At 55.7% G+C, this 16,711-nt stretch overlaps 1 protein-coding gene across 18 annotated transcripts in view; it reads right to left on the minus strand.

The window, feature by feature from the left end:
• Positions 1–16,696, minus strand: part of LOC310887284 (uncharacterized protein) — a 30,358-nt gene extending 13,662 nt beyond the window's left edge. For 5 of the 18 annotated variants that reach the window (XR_014575701.1, XR_014575702.1, XR_014575703.1 and 2 more), the window contains exons 1-3: positions 14,088–15,115; positions 9,833–9,962; positions 8,250–8,577 (exon numbers count right to left, since the gene is read on the minus strand). Coding sequence is in view for 14 of the 18 variants with exons in the window: in XM_083813058.1 (XP_083669184.1) it covers positions 8,250–8,577 (328 nt within the window). In the remaining 4 variants the exon portion in view is untranslated. Of the gene's footprint in view, positions 1–8,249; positions 8,578–9,832; positions 9,963–10,392; positions 15,116–16,647 lie in introns of those variants that run through there. The other 13 variants (XM_083813060.1, XM_083813055.1, XM_083813057.1 and 10 more) reach the window with 12 other exon arrangements.
• Between the last annotated feature and the right edge of the window lie 15 nt (positions 16,697–16,711).

Consider the following 16,711-nt stretch of genomic DNA (forward strand, 5'->3'; position numbering starts at 1 on the left):
AAGCTGTGAAGAGTTAAAACGTCCCAGGAGTAGAAGAAGCTTTGATTCATTTCTTCACATAAAAAGTTTCTAATTATACTGAGTCTTATCTCTGTGCTAGAGCGGATTCATAACTCTGCCTTTGTCCTTGATGTGCTCAGAAGCACTGGCTAGATTTCGGACAGTGTGGGGATGACAGTTTAGGAGAGAAAAGTAGTTACCGGGTATCCTTCGGGGAGGAGGGGCGCTCAGCTTCGGGAGCGCCAGGGACATGTCTGGAGAAAAGGCACGACCAGTGACGGAGGCATCCTGGTGCACGTGGCCACAGCCGCGGGCCGGGTGACATCCCCAGGTCCCTTCCCACCCGGATTTTCCTACGAGCACCTGATCTCGAGCGAAGGGTCCATCTCCAGGAGCCCCCGGTGCAGGGCTAGGACGCTTCCCCAGCGGCGATCGACGCGCAGATGGGAACCCTGTCTTCTCCCCGTCGTCAGAGTCAGCAGCAGGCCCACACGCTCCAGCTCTGCATCCCGAGCTCCCAGGCGTCTCCTGAGAGCTCGCGCAACGGGAGAAAGCGCAGGCACTTCTGGTAGGACAAACCAGTCAGCCAGGCACTTAAGCAGCACTCCAAATCTCCTTACATAACTTCCGAAACAAAGGCTGCCCATGCAGCCGCTCCAGGCAGGCAATCAAACACGCTCCCTCCCACATAGAGGGCACGTTCCCGTGACAGGTTCCTACATCAAATTTCCACCTCGGGTTTTCGCAGAGGGCCCAGGCGCACTCACACGTGTGCGCGCACACACGCTCTGCCCTTTGTTTTTGTACAATGCCTGATTTTGCAGTTCAACGCCAAACGCAGCGGATACAAGAGATGCAATTTGCGATGCGAGTTACACGTAGTTCAAGTAGTGATAACAGAGGTATTAACGGTGGCCGGACCTGCTGCCACAGGCCACGCAGACACAGAATAAAAGCTCTTGCACTCGGCGGTGTCAGACCAGGAGCCAGCAGAGCCTCTCCTCTCCCCAGCCCCTGCAGCCCTCGCTGGGTGGTGGCAAGCTGCAAAGGGCGATTTGCTCCGCGTGCTTTGGAGAGCGTCCTTCCCAGGATGGATGCAGCAAGCAGCGGTGATATGGACAAAGACAGAGAGTGAGCAAATGCTCTCGGGGCTGGTGCTCGAGCTGGGCAAATACCTGAGGCAGAAATCCAGTGCTGTGAGCGGAAGAGTTGGTCCTGCACCCCTCCGGCCCTGCACAGCCCTGCGAGCAGCAATGGACAGGCCACAAAGGCATCCCCCTCTGGGGAACTGGCACAGCTGGAAAGTTAATGGCAAAAAAGCAGTGGTTCTGCAGCTGGAGTCATTTCCCTGACCACGTCACCTTGCGACCACAAGCCCGCTTGTGCTGGCTCATGAGCACAGCAGGTCTGCAGCAGAGGAAGGAGAGGCGGGGAGGGGCAGGCACTCCTGCTTTCAGGGAGACATCAAAAAGCAGTCAAACCTACAAAGTAGCTGCTGTTCCTGATGTACTTCCTCCTCTCTGTACCCTTTCTCTTTGCTCTCAGCCTCTCTCCGTGGCGATGCCCACGGAGGAGTGATGGGTTATTCCAGCAAAATCCCAGACGGGGCCATTAGCTCAGCAGCGGCGAGCTGCTGCTAGCACAGCGGAGCAGCCATCTCAAACACTGAGCCTCGCTGAAAAGGCTTCTCCGGCGGCGCTGGCTGCCGTGGCGCACCCCGGGTAAGGCTGCAGGCAACGGTCTGCCATCCGGGGACGTGCTTGGCAAAACCGCCCGAGCAAAAATTTTGCAGCACGTATTCATCCAGAGAGAAAAGCCAACCGTGGGAGTCGGAGAACATCCCACTCAAATGCACACGCACGCACACTTACTGCCTACACGGCTGATTTCAGCTCTGGAGAAGGGCCAAATCCCCATCAGTGCTGTGAGGTCCCACAAGACCGGAGCGAGGATGTTGCTCAGGGCAGCGCGGGTTCGGCTTTCCCTCCGGCGCCGAGCGGCTCACGCTGAAACACGGCGCTGAAACGCGCTGCTGCTCTCCCAGATGATTTTATTTTCCCCACAGAAGATTAACATCTAAAAAAGGTAGTTTTAAGATCAACTCTCAGAAAGCAAGAATCCAAAGTTTTAGTCACTGATAAATATTTTGGTTCTAGCTTTCCAACTGTGTCTGCTCCTATGAGAAAGCAGCGTTTGTCCTCATCTAGGGGTCAGTGTATTCTGTTAAAAGCACAGCACGGCAAATAAATCTTGCTATTCCACTGTGAGAGCTGCTGAACGGTGCCGTGACGGAAACCGTGCTGGCCCCCGTGGCTCTTACAGCTCCAGCCTTGGGAGCTCCCCTGCCTGCACCCGAGATGCTCACCTCGCCTGGGGCTCTGTCTCTGGCAGAAGAGGAGCTGCTCCTCAGGATGCACACGAGCCCGGCCGCTCCGCGGGCATCCTCCTTGTTCTCCCCCAGCATCCACGCTTGTTGTGCCAGGAATGCTAGAGAAGAAATCCCCACCTGCTGCCTTCGGTCTCTGCTGACGGACCTGTTGCCTCTGAAGTTTTCTGATCCCTTTTTGACCCTGCTGTTACCGCGTTTCCTTTGCCTCCGCCAGCAGCAAGTTCCTCGCTTTCGCTTCCCGCTGTGGAAAGATGAACTTCCTTTTATCTGCTTTAAACGGCTCTCCTCCCAGATTCATCAAGTGCACACAGTTCCAGTGCTGTGGGATTTGCTGAATGACAGCTCTGCCTTCGTTGTATTCACCACCTCCATGGTGTTGTAAACCTCAGCCACGTTCCCCCCCTCTTATCACCTTCTCCTCTGCAAACTGGAGCTCAGGCCTCTTCCGTCTCCTAAGGCAGCTGCTTCATCCCCGTGATCATTTTAGCTGCTTCTCCCCACCTCTCTTTAACTTGAGATGCGGGGAGCAGAGGGTTCCAGGTGATCCCAACTATTTCCAGTAAGCCCTGGGGTGCTTAGGACAAGGGGAATTTTTCACATGAAGGACATACTGGGTAGACACAAGAGCGAGTAATTAATTACAGGAGAAGCAAATTACTTCAGCACTGCCACACGTGGAGGCACAAAGCCCGGCTGTAATGGGAACATCCCGCACCTCCCCAGGTCATTTACCTCTATGGCAGATGGGGATTAGCAGCCTTCTAAGCCAGGCTAAGGACTCCACAGTTAAGGGTGTAGTTTGCGCTCACTTATAAGCCTGATTTCACAGCCTACATTTCTCAAAAAACCATCTTTGCGCTTGAATTTCACACACGTTATCTGTGGCCAGAGCAGAATTTTGGCAAAATGCGAGATGAAGGGAGGAAGAGAGGAGAGCCTCTGCTCCAAGAAATGTCTTCTCTGCAGACAGCTTGGCAATTAGTCCTCTTCATGAGCAATTTCTGACGGCCAAGGCTGAGATCAATCAGCCCAAGGCAAATGAGAGCCATCCTGACCCCTGATTTCAGGACAGTCGGATATCAGCTGCGTGAAGCCTGCACTCGTGACAGCAGGGTACAATCTGGGACCACCAGCAAGAGTTCCTGATGTGCTCCTCGATACCAGAGCCCAGGAGGCCCAAGCTCACCATTTAGCCTCAAGTCCTAAATGGCTGAGAAGCCTGCACAGCATCCCAATGGTTAATCCTCTGCGCAGCTCAAATCTTGCACCCTCTTTCTTGTTTGAATCTATGCTTCGCTTCGGCCACTTGACCTTCCTCAGTCTCTAGCTGGGATTATTCGGTCTTCCACCGTCAGAAATCTTCTGCCCTTGCAGTGAACTGCAGATGAAAATCAGACCATTTTTTGGTCCTTCTTTAAAGCACGTCGAGCTCTTGGAGCTTTCTCTCAAAAGCAGACTTCCTAGCCTCTGAATTTCACTTGTGGCTGTTTTCTCTGTCCTTTCCAAACAGACTTTTTAAAGGTAGGAGCACTGTAGCTGGACGCAGCATCCATATGATAGGGATGAATGAAAAGACACTTCCCCCTTCTGCTCTTATTCAAGATTTCTTTGCAGAAACATCCTTCTCACCTCAGACACCAGCTCGCGTCTCAGACTCGTATTTGTCATCTATCCTTCGGGATCTTTCTTTTGTGTCTTCTTCCAAGCAATGGTTCCCTGTTACGTAAACGGGAATGCTGGTTTGCTGGATGTCATTTTGCAATCAGACGTATTAAAATGGGCGCACCCTGCTCAGCAAGCCCACCTCACCGCCCAGCCCAGGTGACTCCCCAGAGCTGAGTAGCTGCTACCAGCTTCCTTTTTAGTGATCCGCTGCTTTTCCTCCATACGATTAGTGAGAAAATAGCCCCATGGCAATGGCCCTGCACTCCAACACTTGTACTCATTGATAATTCGGGCATAAAACCAAGGTGGGAGCAGCTGCAGCTGCAGACCCGGGCTCTCGCTGACTTACCAGCCTCCTTCCAGCTGCGGTCACAGAGAGACACGTGGGATCGGTGAGGATGAGGCAGGCAGGTATCACACTTTTCCTGATACCTTTCCATCACCCTGAGCCAGACGTACTGATATTTGCAGCCCCTAATTCACCTCTCCTGCATCAACTTGTCCAGCCTCTCCAGGCACCCAAGGTCTCTGCAGGACTCCAGCACTGGCCATGCAGGAGAACTGCCTCTTTGCTCCCACCTCGGTTCTGACCTTTCTACCAATCACTTATACTTTCCTGCATTTTTTTTTCTTAGCCTATGGCTGTTTATTTTCCTTATAGCCCTTTGGTGAAGGACATTATCTAAGGCATTTTGGGAATCCCGATAGAGTCTATTAAAGAAATTGTTCTTGTCTGGCCCTTCAGAGAACCCTGCTGCCTCTTCCCCAGTGATTCATGTGCACCCATTTGCCTACAAACGCCATTCTTTGGTAGTGCAGAACAAACTAATGCCAACATATACTTCTCCAGATCTTTTCCGGAACGCGTTTTCAAATGTGCGATATTTCAGCCTTTATATGCAAAGCCATATTTGAGAGAGCTCTTACAGCCTGCCATTTCTAATTCAGCAGTTCCATTCTTGGCTTTCTTAAGAAGTCTGAAGTGAGACAACTCAGCCCGGATGGTTTATCATTGTCCATTTTGTCAATTGGATCCATAATCTCTGATCCAGCCTTTTCAGTTTTGGACGTATCCTCTGATGAGCCTCCACGAAGGTTAATTACAGCATGGGAATCTCCATGTTTTCTTCTACAATCAACAATAATGCAAATAATTGCTTCAGTTTCTCTGCAATGGGATCGTCTCTTCTAATTGCTCCTTTTATACTCTGATCATGTTCTGGCTCTGTCAACTCCTTGGCACACTCTTTGTTTCTGATATATTTGAGAAAAATCTACTCTTTTCTTCTTTGGCTGTTCCTCAGATCCTTTCAGCTTGCCAGTTGGGCCAGGAGCTCGGTGACAGATACCCAGAACAGGTATCCAGCACTACCATAGCCCCGGCTAAGTCCAGCTATCCTTTCCACAAGGTTTCTCTGGTTTTTACCGGTGAGTTTCCCCCCTTCCTTTGGGTTACCGCTCTCCTTCATACAACATTACTCACCCTACGGTGCCCCAGGGATTGCCTGCCTTGCCCAGGTTTTCAGTGTGCCTGTTCGTGTTCATGTCTTCATTTAGGATGTGCCAATCCATTGTCCCACTTCCCAATGCTCTCAGAGATCTAGAATATACCTCAATTTTAATCCATTGCATAGCTTTCTTCTGGGCTACGTGACTGAGGCTAACACTGTAACCAGACAGCGCAGCAAAGGAACTCCAATGCCCTACAGAAGCTTTAAAAGCGTAGCTTTAATACCTTTATTTTCAACAGTTAAGTCTGTAATCTGACCAAGAGATACCACTGGGGCATGCAGGGCAAAACTTATTTTCCACAGAGCAGAAGTGGCAGCTAGCAATCTGTAATCTGCTACAATCTGCTCCTCCCAGAGCTCCAGCATATGACTTGGGCAGGGAAGAGCCGTAGGTCAACAGCTCAGCCACAGGGCAGAGCTCTGCATCCAGCACTACAGCATGCTTCAGCACCGTGCCGTGTCTCTGCAGCGCAGCTGGGACAATGCTGTCCTCTGGCAAGACAGCAGCCCGGCCACCAGCACCACCAGGACTGGGGCAGTTCGTCATTTAGACCCACAGAAGCGGAGAAGTCTGACAACAGTTGTCCCCAGACAGCTCTGCTGTCTTATTTTCTGGTAAAACTGCTGAGGACCCAGCATAACCACGCTGCTGGGGATGTAGCAGCTTTAACCATGCAGAAGATGTTCCAACAAGCAGAGCTGGCATGTAAAGAAACCATCTCATTTCACAGGAAAGCAAAACCGAGATACAGATTTGCCTGTTCAGTGGCTTGACGTTTGTCTTGTGTCACGGACTCAGTCATTCAGGAAAAAACATGTCATGTTCCTGTTACCTACCCCTTTGTCACTGGCCCACGGGCACGAGCTCAGGCACTGCAGGAGGGGTTCCTGCTCTCACACTCGGGGAGTTGCAGGCACAGAAGTCCCAGCTAGCTGCACTGAAGGCATCCCTCCACTCCTGAGCGTACCTTGGTGTCTCCAGGAGCTTCCTTTTCTCTTCCGTCACCCAAGGCTTCAGTGGAAACCCGTGGAGTGCTCCAGTTTAGCTCTATCTGCCCACGTTCTCCGTAGCTATCGAGCTATGTCTGTGCCTGAATTCACATCACTGACTTCACGTAGCTGAATTCATGCTGGTCCCTCGTCCATGGACAGGACACACCTGGCCGTTCTGACCCACTGAGCACTGGAAATGTGAAAGTCTGCACCCTGGACCGATCTTTCTTGACCCTGATTTTTGCCATGTACCCATCTAATCCCATTTTGAACACGTTCCGCCTTCAATAGGAAGACGGATTCGGAAAGCAACGTGAATGGATCACATCCATTGATGCACCCACTTCTCATGCAGTGGGAAATGGCAAAAAAAAAATCCTCTCTCCCCCTTTATCACAGCTGTCTGCCACACTCCCTTCAATTCACCCCATCCCAAGCTGGGCTCTACCCCATGAGCTGTTCTTTAGAGAGAAGCCAGCTTTGGCCTCCTTGCCAGGATTTCTGTACCTCCTCCAGTCAGCTCTATTGCCAGCTGCAACAGATACTATCAACACCCTGTACACACCGCTCTGTTTCCTCTGAATTCTGCTTTGCATGTATTTGAATTGAATGTAATCTGCCATTTTATGCACGAGTATCATGGGACCCTCTTCAATTTCTTGCATTCAGCCCTAGATTTGGCTCTCCTGAATCATTTTGCCCTCCAGTTTTGCCAGCTTACTATTCACAGTCTTTTCTGGATCCTTTCTGAATGCGCTGATCAGCATGAATACCAGCACAGACCTCTGTAGGCTTCCACTGGCACCCGCCACCACTGTGAAAATGGACTCTTTACTCTTGTAAACACTTATTAATCTGTGGGCCTGCCTCTTCACCCCTAGAAAAGTTAGTTTCTTTGTAGGTCACTGGTGTGGAAACTTGCTCAAAACACATGAACCTCCACGCACAGGCGTATTAACTACATCACCCTGGCCCACCAGCTCACTTACACCTTCAGAGAGCCTGGATACACCTCCAAGCTTTGATTTCCCTCTATAAGAACCAAATCAAACTCTTCCCCGGCATGCTGTATTCATCCAAGCAGCTAATAAAATTATTCTACATCATTGTTTCCAACCATCTGAGGCTGTTTGAACACTAACTCTGGTTCTTAAATCAGTCCAGGACTCCTTGTAGCCATTGACACCCCATTTGTCACCCTCCATCCCTCTAAGGCTGGGTTAGGCAATAAAGCACAACCCCCTTAGCAGCTGAACACCTTCACCACTGCGCTCCTTCGGCACCGTTGCGTGACTGCATTCAGCCTTGGCAATGTTCTGGTTTGCTCCTAAACCTCTTCCACCAACACTTACTTTCAGAGAGTCGCTCAAGCCCATCTTCCTCTGCACAGCAGGCTGCAAACACAGAAACCTTCTTGGGATGACACTGCAGTAAGCAGTAATGCAAGGAATTCATTCCCTTCTGCATGACAGCTTTGTTTATTTTGTGTCCTCCCTGCTCCTGATGTGCGCATCAGGGCAGAGTTGCCTGGATGGTTTCCTTACAGCTGGCCTGGTAAAAGGACTTTTAACTTCCAAATATGTATATATATAGTGTCAGCATACAAATGAGAACAAAATATCTCCTGAAACAGGGGAAGCTCAGACCAGTGGGGAAAGAAAGTAAAACAGAAGGATCTGAAACAAATTTACCTCCTTCCACTGCGTCCTTGAAGAGCGAATTTTGTCCTTCGACTTCAATTTCAGCAGCTTTGAGGGGCTTCCAGGTTTCAAAGAAACTCGAGTCCCTCCCGGAGCTCTGCGCAAGGCTCGATCCTTCGCTGCCGAAGCCTGGCTGTGCGTCAGCTCCCCAGTCTCCTCGGCATCTCCTGGTGCCACGGAGCACGTTCCTTGCCCTCTCCGGTCGTCCCTGCGCTCCTGCAGCCCCCGGGAAGCTTCTCCACCGGCTGCTCCAGATGTCCTCTCCGACCCAGCCGCCTGCCAGCCTGCTGCTCGCCCCCCCGGAGAACATGCAGTACATCTGCAAAAGCCGAGAACAAGGACTGTTTGCTCAAGACCTTCACACCACGGCTTTAAATATTCTCCACGGCAGAGCCAAGGATTTTACTCATTTAGCCGTTCCTTTTAATTTCCTTTTAACTAGCTTCGTCTTTTTATGTCGCTTAAAGACTTTTTCAAAATTCTGCTCTCTCTGCAGTCAACTTTTTTGGCTCTTTTTCCTCACAAGGATGTTGAATTTGAGTACGTTACAGCCGGTATGAAAAAAAAAAGCATATCTTTGATAGTGATATATTGATCCAGGTTCTGTGTATTACTGTAGAATAAATCAAAAGTTACTTCTCCCCTTGTAAGGTCGTTCACTAGTTGCTTCATGGATTAGTCATTTATGGTGTCTAAAACTCATTTTCTCTTCCAAACAGAAGCAGCTTTCCCAGCCTCAAATTTTGTCCAGTTGCTCAAGTCATTTCCCCATAATAACAAAAATCTCATTTTCGATAGCTGAGGACTGCAAAGCCGGATATATAAAATGGCAATGTTTCAGGGATTAAACCATTTTAACCAACAATTTATTGCACTAACTACATCCTCAGGTGACTAACTAGTTCCTAGCAGAAGAGGGGTTTCTGGAGCTGGTATTACCTCCCTGTAACAGAGCCTTTGAAATCTGCTCTGAAGTTTGAGGGTTGCCAAGGAGAAAGTTCTGTTACATTTGTCTTTTTCTGTTATTTTCTTTATGCCAGCTTTTCTAAGAACATTTTCTTTTTGATTGGCACTTTGTATTGTTTTGTTTGTAGCTATTTAAATGCGTTGTTTTGACATCATGTGCATTTATCCTCAATACATCATTAATTGGGGCGAATTCCATTCCTTTGCAATAACAAAATCCTCCGGAATAAGCCCCTACACTATTTACAACATTTTCTACACCACGGCTAAGCAAACCCACCGAAACCCCCTGTTCGAACAACGACGGAGGCTTCAGCAGGATCTCAGGGAGGCCCCAAAGCTCTGCTCTACCTGCACCACCAGTGCTTCGAAAAGCAGTCTCCCCAGCCCACGAAGAGCAAATTGCCAGCCAAGATTTGGAGTCAGCTCAGAGCTGTGCTGCAAGCCAGGAGCTAATAAATGTCACCGAGCCCGCACAGAGTAGATTAGAAACGGCCATTTGGATTTTGGCCATCAGGCTGTGCAGCGCAGCTGCGACACCTCTCTGCGCTCCTGCTTGAATGAGAATGGATTGGGGAAAAAAAGTTCATTTGTGATTTAAAAATCACCTGAGCGGGTTAATCCGCCTCGGGGAGTCACTCCAGCGGCCTGCACCTTATTCCAAATCCCAGTCGTCCTCTGCCAGCCGCCAGCCACTGGATCCTGCTCCGGTTACTTTTGTCCTCCAGACTGGAAGGCCTGTTAACAAAGCAGGTTTTTCGCTGAGACACTTAGGTACCATGACTAAGTAAGCCCTTAATGCTCTTAGAAATTCAATAGTTGAAGCAGATAAAGGTCATCTGGTGCTCCAGTGACCTCCCTGTCTTGTCTGGTCACTGTTTCTCCAGAACGGCCCCGTCCACCATTTGTTCATCAAAGCTGATGCTCCATTTGGCCCTCTTAAAGCTTTTATTTCGTTCCATCTTATCAAATCAGCAGCCCTGCCCTCCAACCATTTTGTCATCTGCACAGCACAACAGAGACATTTCTGGTTTTCCTGCTAGGTTTCTGGCACAAACATCCCATTTAGCACTACGAAGGCCATTCTTAGGCTTTGTGCTTTGAAGAAAGCGTGCGGTCTAGGAGCTACAAAGGACAGCGCTGGGTACGGGGAAGATCCAGCAGTTACCTGCACTATGGGGATGCTGAGGGCTTGCTGCAGCACGGTGCAATAAGGAGCCGGTGGGCATCAGGCTGAACCCACTGCACAACCCTGCTGCGTTCGGGTTTTGGGATGCGCTCCCCACTCCCGGCTGCTCTGCTGCTCTGGGTCGGCTTCAGCCAGCTGAGAACAAACCCTGCCCTGAAGAAAATCGGCTCAAAGGAGCCCCTAAATGTACGAAACCCAAGTGCTGGGCGGAATCCCCAGGCAAGGCCGTCAGGTTCTGGTTCCTGACACACAGCAGAGCCGCGATCTGACTCACAGCAACGTGACTCAGGAGTAACTACCACAGCCTTAGCAGAAGCAAATCAAGGACAAGATATTTCTGTACCGATTTTATTTCTGTAAAGTCAGTTTGGCTGCAGGTTGAGTTCGATGAAAGCCTGCACCGGTGTGGAACAGGCATTACAAACATCTGGGCAGCATGCAAACACAGGTGAGCCGCCTGGCCCTTGATCTTGATGTAAGAGGAGTTACACAGGTCAAAGAAATAGCAAAACATCTGGCTGCAAGCTCTGCAGAACGGCCAGGGAAAGCTGCAAAGAGAAGCAGTCAAACGCCCAGATGCAATCACGTCCCTGCAAGACTCTATCTCCCTGCCCAGGCGGCTGCAGAGAAGTGGCAGGCTCGCTTCTTTGATGAAGAAGATCAAAATGGCACCAGACTCCAGCAAAGGTGCGATAACAGCGGATGATAATAAGGGACTTGAACCACCCACATACAAATACACGGCACAGCAGGACACAGTTTAGAGACAAAGTACCTCCACGCTCAGCACGCTGCTCCATGCTTGGAGCAAGGAGAGGGGAAGGAAGAAGTGGGAAGGCCATTCTTGACTTAGTTTTAAGTGGCACGCGGGAGAGAATTCACAAAGCAATAGCTGAGACACCGAGTAACAGCAGCCCCGGCGCTGCTCAATTCAGCTTTGCGCGGGGAAGTCAGGACCAAGCAGCGGCGTGTGACACTAAGCGGAGGCAAACGCTAAAAACCAGTGTGAGGTTAATTACAGGAGCATGAAGGGGTTCTGAAGAGCAAATAAGTAAAAGTATAAAAACAAACAACAGGGCCGAGCACGTCGAAAAGCCAGGAGGAGAACATGGGGCTGTGAGACTGCCAGGGGTTAAAGAGAGCAATTATGGGAGATGAGGATATCGCTGAGCTGCTGAAGGACTTTTCTGCTTCCATCTTCCACACCTTCCCTGGAGATTTCGGTGCCTTGTGTAGCCTCCAGGGGGTTATTATCTATGGCTGGGGCAACAGCAGACATGGCTAGGAAACGTGATCGGTTAAAGGGAAGCACATTACCAAGCCCATTCGATCAGCTAAAAGGCTCCAGCCTACTCCTTTCTCTGACCCCACTTTCCAGAGAGAGTACCCACCGCTGGGGACACCACAAAGGAAAGGTGGGAGCTCCTGGACCCTAAAAGTGAGGAGACAGGCGAGACACCCAAAAAGGCCAAATTCTGATAACGAAAGGGGAAGAAGATCTTTTCCAGAGTTGTGAGCTCAAACGGACTGAATGTTCTACACCGGGGGGAGAAATTGTAACCGGCACTGCTAAGGTATCTGGGGAAGTGTTTGAGCCCTGCGTTCCAGCCAGTTCTGGGTGGAAAGCAGGGGAATTGGTGCCAGGGTGGTTTGTTCTTCCTCTGTAGCATATTAGCTGCAGCCAGGACACGGGGCTGGAAGGCTTTCACAGATGATCAGGGCTGGCAGCTCTTAAAGTGATGTCAATAGGAGGTAAGTGAGCTCTGGTTGCTTCTACCCAAGGGTGCTGTACCTAAGTGGCGTGGCTGAAAAACCAGCCCTGCACCTGTAGCCTGCAGACCCACGCCTCACCCGGTCCCTCACGCCAGGCTGCAGGAGGCTGCCAAATCCCTGCTGGCACCCGTGGGAGCGCCCAGAGGGCTCGCGCAGCCCGGTTCAAGGGCCACGCGCTCCCGGCGAGCGAGGAGACCCAGAGGCCAACAGAGCTCTGCATGTAACGCCCACCTTCGCAGCCCTGCGTTGTCATCAGCAACGGGGAAGCAGAAAGATTTAGGCCGGCAGGGACTCGTGGAGGTCTCGCAGGCAGAGCGGAGCTGGGGAGCGCCGTCCTCCCCGAGCATGCCGGAGCGAATCCGCGCAGGGGAGCTCCCGTTCCTGGGGGCTCCGAGGCGCCTCGGCAGAGGCGGCTGCGTGACAGCAGCCCCCTCGGCCGCTTGTTAACGCTCAGTCCCCGGCGATGGCAGATGCTTTGGGGCTGAATCACAGGGATTTGTCGCGGCGAGCATCGCCTCGGCACCTGCTGCATGCCGAATACCGCCCCTTCCTCTGCCTCCAGCCACCCTGCCCTTCACGGGCCATCACCCCACGGGAGCCGCCTGCGCTGCAGAGTGTGGGTGCTGCACCCACAGAGGCAGGGGGCCGTTATCAGCCGGCAGCCAGGCTCTCTGCAAAGCCCCTGCCTTGCAGGAAACAGAGAACGGGTTAAAAACCCCACCTGGAGCTACGCAGCCCCCAGGACGCAGGGAGAGGGGACAGCCCGGGGGCAGCAGGCTGGAGGCGCAGGGCTCGGGGAGGGGGCACGGAGATATCTCCCACGATGAAGCCGCAGCCCAAGGGACGTGGGACACAACACTCCTCCCACGTCCTGCAGGACAAACATCTGAGGAGAGGCTCAGATCATCGCAGGGACCCAGCAGCGCCCGAGACCCTCCTCTCCAGAGGGAACTGCCTCCCCGACCGCAGCCCGCGGGGCCGGGAGCCACCCACACCCGTCCCAGGGCGGTCCCGTGAGACCCTCCCCAGCTTCCCTGCCCCATCTCGGCCTCCCAGCGGAGCCTCCCTCTCGCCACGCTCGTGCCTCCGAGAGGAGCAGTGCTTGCGTTCACTCTGCTCCTAGGGGAGGACCTCGCGTGAGCTGCTCTCACATCTCCCCAGCTCGCCAAAGCTGCTTTTCAAAGACAGCCCCGCTCCAGCTAACGACCTGAAGAGAGGCTCCTGCGGCCTCGCTTGCCCGCGCTGTCCCAAAATCTGCCCCACGGGCCACAGCTCTGCACCCTGAGCACTGAAGCCACAGCTGGACACAGCCGTACCACGGGCAGCATCGCCTCTAGGACCACATCCAGACACGGGATGGAAATCGAGGCAGAGCGATGCCCTGACCACCAGAAAGCTGTTCCTCCCACAGCCCCTTCCCACGGAGATTATGACTAACAGAGACATCCCTCTTGCACAGCGTTTGTGCAGGAGAGCATCGGGGTGTGGAAAAGCTCGGCGTACAAGCACGTGATGACGAGTTTATGCCGACGTGTGAAATGGGTTTACTCGTTCCCTTTGGACTGCCTATGGCGAAAGGGGTTAACTTCTCCTCCAGGACTGCCGGAGGGAATCAGAGCTGGAAACGGTCGGGCTGGCTCTGGGTGCTATCCCCTAATGGATGACAGCACAGATGGATAACAGCGGATAAAGGAGTTGCCTGGGAGATGCCATGGGATAGCAAGGGCTAAGCACTGACTTTTAGGGACTGGCAGCCAAGGACCTCACCCCAAACGTGAATCGGCCGCGGTCTGACGCTGGGCCGTCAGTGGGCTACTGCAGAGGCAGAGCAGAAATCCTCAGCCCTGGGGACCTGAGGTGGGCTCTGCCGCCCTGACGGGCACGGGGCACGGCTCACCCACCGCTCAGCTGTCGTCCTCCTGGCCCCGTGAAGCACCGAGACCGTCCCGCAGCGATCACGCAGCATGCCGTCCGCTTGTCCGTTCCCAACCGGCTGGCCGTGGCACCGGGAGGAAAGCCAAAGCCTTCGGCTGCACGAGGGACAGGAGCTGCTGCGCAAACCCACAGATGCCGTGCGTGAAGGAGAACGACCCCAGGCAGCACAAACCCTGCCTCCCGTGCCCGGTGCTCGGCCTCGGGGCTCTACCGCATCCCTCCCAGACCCCAAATCCCCCAAGAGGGAGCACAAGAGATTTCTCCACCCCGAAGCTGACGTATTTACCGAGATTCCCAGAGAAAAGGTCGGTGATGGCTGCACGTCCCCCTTGGGGGTCACCGGCCCCAGAGCCACCCCCCCCCAGAGCCATCGCCCTGGGGACCCTCAGCCCTGGGTGGCCGTGGATCCCATGGGGGCAGCCCCGTGGAGGGGCAGCCGTGGGCTGTGACCAGCCCTGGGCACCTTGGTAGAGGCCAGGCCAGGCCCCGGGGGAGCCCCACAAGCTCTGGGGGGACCCCACAGGTCCGGGAGGGCCCCGCTCGGGGCTGGGTGAGGCTCCGAGGAGTGGGGGTACAAGGGGCTGTGCCACGGAGCGGGGCCGGGACGGGGATCGGGACCCCCTCAGATTGGGACCCCCCCAAAGCAGGACCCCCTTCAAACCTGGGCTCTCCTCAGACTGGATCCCCCCACCCCAGGCAGGGACCCAAATCTTCCTTGGGCCCGGGACCCCCTCTAACAGGGACCCCCTCAGACCAGGACCAGGTCCAGGACCCCCTCAGACCGGGACCGGCTCCAGGACCCCCCTCAGATCAGATCCCCCCACCTCAGGCAGGGACCCACATCCCCCACACTGACCCAGGACCCCCTCAGACCGGGACCCCCTCACACTGGGGCCGCGATCACCCCCAGCCCGGGGTCTACCTCAGCCTGGGACTGCGACCCCCCCAGACCCAGACCCCTCAGCCCAGGACCCCCTCAGATCAGATCCCCCCACCCCAGATCAACCCAGGACCCCCTCAGACCAGGACCCCCTCACACTGGGACCGTGATCACCCCCAGCCCAGGATCTTCCCCAGCCCCAGACCCCCCAGCCCCAGACCCCCCAACCCAGGACCCCCCAGCCCCATCCCCCTCAGCCCCAGACCCCCCAGCCCCAGACCCCCCAGCCCAGGACCCCCCAGCCCAGGACCCCCCAGCCCCAGACCCCCCAGCCCCAGAACCCCAGCCCCAGACCCCCCAGCCCCAGACCCCTCAGCTCCGGACCCCCCAGCCCCAGACCCCCCAGCCCCAGACCCCCCAGCCCCAGACCCCCCAGCCCGGGACCCCCCAACCCAGGACCCCCCAGCCCCAGACCCCCAGCCCCAGACCCCCCAGCCCAGGACCCCCCCAGCCCCAGACTCCCCAGCCCCAGATCCCTCAGCTCCGGACCCCCCAGCCCCGGACCCCCCAGCCCCAGACCCCCCAGCCCAGGACCCCCCCAGCCCCAGACCCCCCAGCCCCAGACCCCCCAGCCCCGGACCCCCCAGCCCCGGACCCCCCAGCCCCAGACCCCCCAGCCCAGGACCCCCCAGCCCCAGACCCCTCAGCTCCGGACCCCCCAGCCCCAGACCCCCCAGCCCCAGACCCCCCAGCCCGGGACCCCCCAACCCAGGACCCCCCAGCCCCAGACCCCCAGCCCCAGACCCCCCAGCCCAGGACCCCCCCAGCCCCAGACTCCCCAGCCCCAGATCCCTCAGCTCCGGACCCCCCAGCCCCAGACCCCCCAGCCCAGGACCCCCCCAGCCCCAGACTCCCCAGCCCCAGATCCCTCAGCTCCGGACCCCCCAGCCCCGGACCCCCCAGCCCCAGACCCCCCAGCCCAGGACCCCCCCAGCCCCAGACCCCCCAGCCCCAGACCCCCCAGCCCCGGACCCCCCAGCCCCGGACCCCCCAGCCCCAGACCCCCCAGCCCCAGACCCCCCAGCCCCGGACCCCCCAGCCCCGGACCCCCCAGCCCCAGACCCCCCAGCCCAGGACCCCCCAGCCCCAGACCCCCCAGCCCCGGACCCCCCAGCCCCAGACCCCTCAGCTCCGGACCCCCCAGCCCCAGACCCCCCAGCCCCAGACCCCCCAGCCCGGGACCCCCCAACCCAGGACCCCCCAGCCCCAGACCCCCAGCCCCAGACCCCCCAGCCCAGGACCCCCCCAGCCCCAGACTCCCCAGCCCCAGATCCCTCAGCTCCGGACCCCCCAGCCCCAGACCCCCCCAGCCCCAGACCCCCCAGCCCCAGACCCCCAGCCCCAGACCCCCAGCCCCAGACCCCCCAGCCCCAGACCCCCCAGCCCAGGACCCCCTCAGCCCCAGACCCCCCAGCCCCAGACCCCCAGCCCCAGACCCCCCCAGCCCCAGCCCCCTCAGATCGGGGCCTCCCCCATACCAGGCCCCCCCCCCCCCCCAATCCGTACCAGGGACCGGTGACAGCGCCCCCCCCCCCCCCCTCCACCACCCCCCCCCCGTACCCCCCCCCCCCCCTCCCCTCTCCCACCTGCCTCCCGCGGGGGGAGCCCCTCACGCGGATCGCACCACAGCACGCGGGGCGGGGGGGGGGT

This window comes from Anser anser (assembly GCF_964211835.1).
Source record: "Anser anser genome assembly, chromosome: 28".
Lineage (NCBI taxonomy): Eukaryota > Metazoa > Chordata > Aves > Anseriformes > Anatidae > Anser > Anser anser.